Source organism: Corvus brachyrhynchos, unplaced genomic scaffold (assembly GCF_000691975.1).
Source record: "Corvus brachyrhynchos isolate BGI_N302 unplaced genomic scaffold, ASM69197v1 scaffold62, whole genome shotgun sequence".
NCBI classification, from domain to species: Eukaryota; Metazoa; Chordata; class Aves; order Passeriformes; family Corvidae; genus Corvus; species Corvus brachyrhynchos.
Window position 1 is genome coordinate 1,099,451 of NW_008236629.1, and position 4,897 is coordinate 1,104,347.

Genomic DNA, 4,897 nt, shown 5'->3' on the forward strand with positions numbered 1-4,897 from the left:
AGTAATGCACCCACACTTAGAAGCAAGTCACAACAACTCAGACTAACTCTATTTATGTAATTTTCTCCTAGAAAAGGAGCATAGCTGTCACTGTTTTCCCTGTGTCTTCAGAAGAAAGGGGTCTTCAGGTTAAAGCTATTAGAAACCTGGAGGCACAACCTTGGCAAGCGACTGTGCAATAGCACCAGCCCTTTGGGTTTACGGGTAACTACACCAGCAACGACACAACATCTGAGAAGAGCTAAACTGCTGTCTGTACTTACCCAAATCCCAACGATTGTTCTTAAAATCACTTAAAAATGACAGCAAGTTACTGCGAGGAAGTGGCTGAGGTCTGCTTAAGCCTCCTGCACAAGCAACAGGACCACACAACCTAGGATGAATTAATTAACCTCTCCAATTTTACCCTCTCCAATTAACCCCTCACCTCCTGCATAATCCCTTCTGCAATTTCTAAATTTCCAAATCTTCCTGCTGTCACTGCTTTCTCTCCCAGTTCTTCTGCAGGACACGAGAGGCATGGCCCCACATGAATGAAATGCATTTGCAGTGAATGACTAGGGCACTTTAACTCAAGGCTCTCAGATCATAAAAAACCAAACCAGTCTGAGCACAGACACCAATGTCCAGCTGGTGCAGCACTGCAACAACCATCACCCAGATCTGATACTGCAGGACAGCAATATGGAAACCACAGCCACAAGCCTGCCCCACCTGGAAAAATTCCCATTTACATGCAGCTTCCTGAAACAAGCAGAAGCTTCTAATACACCAACCATTTAGAGACAACACAAACTCAGGTAACGAAAATTTATTCTTTCAGTAAGTCACAGCCAGCTCTTATGCGACCAGGGCAGAAGCTGTTGATGATTCACTAAAAAGAGAGAAGAGAGACAAAAGAGAAATATTAATTGCAGAAACTATTTGTCAAAAACACAGCTTCAGTTAAAAGTTTTAACTATCACTCCTGAGCTAAATCACTGCTTAAAAATTTTTATGGCCAAAGATTTCACTTGTACTTTTACAATACAAATCTTAGGGTAACAGCACAAACCCATGTGTTTATAAACCTGACTAGCTGCACTCGAGTCTCCTTAGAGAAACAAGGCTAATCCCAACATCTACAGGAATTCTATGGTGGTTACCTCTCATAGAGAAAAGCTACAGTAACTTCCTTTTTGCCACAGCTATTAAGCCATTTCTCAGTACGTTTTGAAAGTGACATGAACAATAAAGGTATCTGAGAACCAAGACCACAGCTTAAAGTGTTGTAAAAATTGTCTGGTAGTGACTTCATTTGTTGTGACCATGATTTTTATCCAAGAGTTTTAACAGTCATTTTAACAGTCCTAACACTCAGCAGTAAGTTTCATTAGTTAGTAAGTTGAATTAATCAGTAATTATGTATGAAAATACCTCTTCTCTGCTGCCTAGATTACCTACACACCAATCACAATGCACTCTTCACCCTCTGAATAACAGCCCCAGCAGAGCTTGTAAGACCATGCAGTCTTCAGTGCCGAGAGGCATGCAGGAGAAGACTTACTACTTCCAGTTGGGTGGCAGCACTCTCTTGGTTTTGTAGTAGCGAGCCAACCTATGGATCCTGCTCTCAATCAGAATCAGGCGGAATTTGGCATCTTTGTCCTTGAAAACAAAGTTACATTACGACCCCAACGTTACAACCACTTGGACTTGTCAATGTAGAATTCAGATGAGTTTCAGTAAAGCAGATAATCCACAGCTACTGCTCAAAACTTCCCATTTCCATCACCAAAGCTTCAGTAAAGTCAGAGCAGGACCAGAAATACATGGTTTAAACATTGCTTTTAAAATCCTTTTCACAAAGACCATTCTCCTTGATCAAAATGCCTCCCCAACCTCCTAAGTTTATTCTAAGGAGGGCTAACAGGAAGCACACAAAGAGTCTTTGCTTTGTCAAGCTGTCAACGAACTACTGTGTAATTCAAAAACATAGACACTGAGTTAACCTAATTAAAGGAGCACTCACCTTTCTGTTTCTCTCAAGATGCTTACGAACAGCAACTGCTTTCTTGATCAAGTGATAAAGATCCTCTGGGAGGTCTGGGGCCAGTCCCTTGGATTTAAGGATTCTCAGAATCTTGTTGCCAGTTACAAAGCGAACCTGGGCAACACCATGGGAATCCCTCAGGATCACACCTGAAACAAACATTTACATGTTACACTGAAAAGAAAAAACATACACCAACAAGTCTTGTGAAACTGACCTTACAGTTACAAGCTATCCAAAAGAAAGGCCTTCTTCAAGTTAAAAACCTTTTTAGTGGCAACTGAAGAAATGGTGGACATAAGTGAGCAAAATACAACTTACAGAAGCTGAAACATGTTATCTGGTAACACTTAAAAGACAACTGACTCCCCCATCGTGCTCAGGCAGGTAACACATTAGGTGCTACCACACTACTGGAAAATTCTCAACAGGACTCATTAACGCTATGTATTCAATCACTATATGGATCCCTCTAGAAAGAATTATTATTGCTTTCAGGACTGCAATAATAAAAATAATTGTTTACACAGCACCTAATTACACTGCATACATAGCTCATGACAATATAAAGCTGTGTCATGCAAACACTTCAGCTCTGCAAGGGCCCAAACCCTAGAACCAGTCCGTAATGCAGCGGCAGTGCCTGGCTCAGTAAACCCTAAGCACAGGGCTGCTGGCACTGGAAAATTTCCTCCAGGAATTTCCCTATAACACCTCTAAGCAGCCATTCCTAAGGACAGGCTATAAGGTTATACAAATGCTTTAAGTCTTCCACTTGAAAAGAAACCCCAATACCAACCACCTCAGCAAAGATGCTTCTTGCAAGTACAACACATACAATGTCCCAGTGTTGGACTTGCTGATCCCTGGGGGTCCCTCCCAGCTCAGGATATTATCCTAGGACTCTCAGTGGTATCCACAGTGAACACAGGTACAGCAGAAATGCTGTGTTCTATTAGCAGGTTATTTAATATAGACTGAAAGAACAATTACAATATTACAGTTAGAAAAACGTGGGTTTGTCCCCATTCAGGAGTGGTTTATAACCCTTACCAATTTGGGAGGGAGTCAGGCCTTTTTTAGCCAACTTGTAGATCTGTTCCTTTACATCATCAGAAGTAAGTTTCAGCCACTAAAGAAAATTAGAAAAAAAAAAAAGCCAAACTGATTAACACTGCTTAATACAGAGGCACAGGCTAGCTACTGAAAACTTTCAATAAATGGTAGAAACAGATGCTTTGCAATGCTTAAAAAAACAGTCAAGAACTGAAATTGCACTTTTAATGATACAGAAACTTTTAAACATATAATACACCAGTAGTGATAGTGAAATGTTATGGGGGAAGGCAGAGGTAAAGATGAGAGTCTCCATTTTAAAAACTCCAAGTAAGTTTTTTTAAAAAAGCCTCCGACCAACTGCTTTATCAACATTTCAATTTAACTGCCACACCAGAAGCACAAATCCAATGTTACACACAAAAAAAACCAAAAAAAAAAAAAAAAACACCCAAAAAAAAAATCACTGCCCTTGGGAAGGAATTCTTCATCCAGGCCTTTTGACAAATACAAAACTGAGACCCATTTAGCCACCTCTCAGTAAAGTTAACTAGAGATAAGTGAAAAATCAGATTTTAAGTACACTAATTAATTAAAAAATGAAACGAACCTACCAAGATAGGACTGTGCCTTTTCTATTAATTTTATGTTAAACAGTACTGATAAAGCCACTGCTTCCATAATTATTAATGGGAAGACAACACCAAGTTCGGCAATCCTGACTTCCCATGAGCTACAGAAGCTCCAGATTTTTTTTACTTGTTAATACTATCACAACATGAAACAGAAAAACACAGCAAAAATAAACACAGAAGTGCTCTAAAGATTACAATTTAAAATAGAACATAAATAAAACTAAACAAAAAAAACCCCACAGGATTTTTAAAAACAAATATAGCATTTGATCATCCTAATTGTTATTGAACTGTTTAACCATCAGCAGTACTTCAAGCAGCTTCGTATTACCTTACTTTAAATTGTATCTATTTAATTTCAGATTTTGTGCTTATGTTCTCATTTCATTGTTTTCACTCCATGCTTTTCCACATGCACCACAAATTGTTCTTTCTGCCAACAAACAGATCCTCCAAGAAATGATCTTGCAAAGGAGGACTTCCCTTACAAGTGAAAGCAGCCTCAAAGAACTAAGGGCACGCCAAAACAACTCCATTTAGTACCCTGACCAACAAATTAATTGTAAGTATTTCTGAAGGCAATCGGTTTATTCCACAATAGCAAACTCGAGTGTGAAAATAACGATTTAATCTCTAGGAATTATCAACACAGAGACTCCAAGTACTTGAAGAAGTACTTAAACAGAAAAAGGTACGAAAAAGAGACAAGACTTCTTCGCCAAACGAACCATCCGGCCAGGAAAAAGACACCTGCCTCCTTAGTAGCCTAAGGATCACCTCAGAACCACGGAATTTTTAGGGCTGAGGGACTTGTGGAGATCATCTAATCGAACCCACTCCCCCAAAGCAGGGTTCCCTAGAGCAGGTAACACAGGAGCGCATCCAGGTGGGTTCTGAATGTCTCCACAGACGGAGACTCCACCATCTCCCTGGGAAGCCTGTTTCATTACATGCCGAAGAAGCATTTACACAGGCCATAATTTGAGAGTGATGACGCAAAATACTACAGCTCTCGTTTTCTTTCCCTCCGTGGACACCCCTGAGTTGCGCTGTGGGTGCCGGAGCGCACACGGGGTGCGGAAGATTCTGGGGAAGGTACTCACCGTGGGCACGCTGCGCCTGTAGGGCAAGGCCGACTGGGACAGGCCCTTTCTGCGGGAAGAAGCACATCAGA

The 4,897-nt window shown here is 40.6% G+C and overlaps 1 protein-coding gene across 1 annotated transcript; it reads right to left on the reverse strand.

Annotated features, from left to right (window-relative positions):
* Positions 1-796: 796 nt before the first annotated feature.
* RPS13 (ribosomal protein S13) lies at positions 797-4,892 on the reverse strand (the record flags this gene model as incomplete). The annotated part of the gene is made up of 5 exons (XM_017726560.1): positions 797-874; positions 1,547-1,647; positions 2,012-2,181; positions 3,086-3,164; positions 4,827-4,892. Coding segments are annotated over 5 exons (450 nt in total), but the record flags the coding sequence as incomplete, so codon positions are not given.
* Positions 4,893-4,897: the final 5 nt, after the last annotated feature.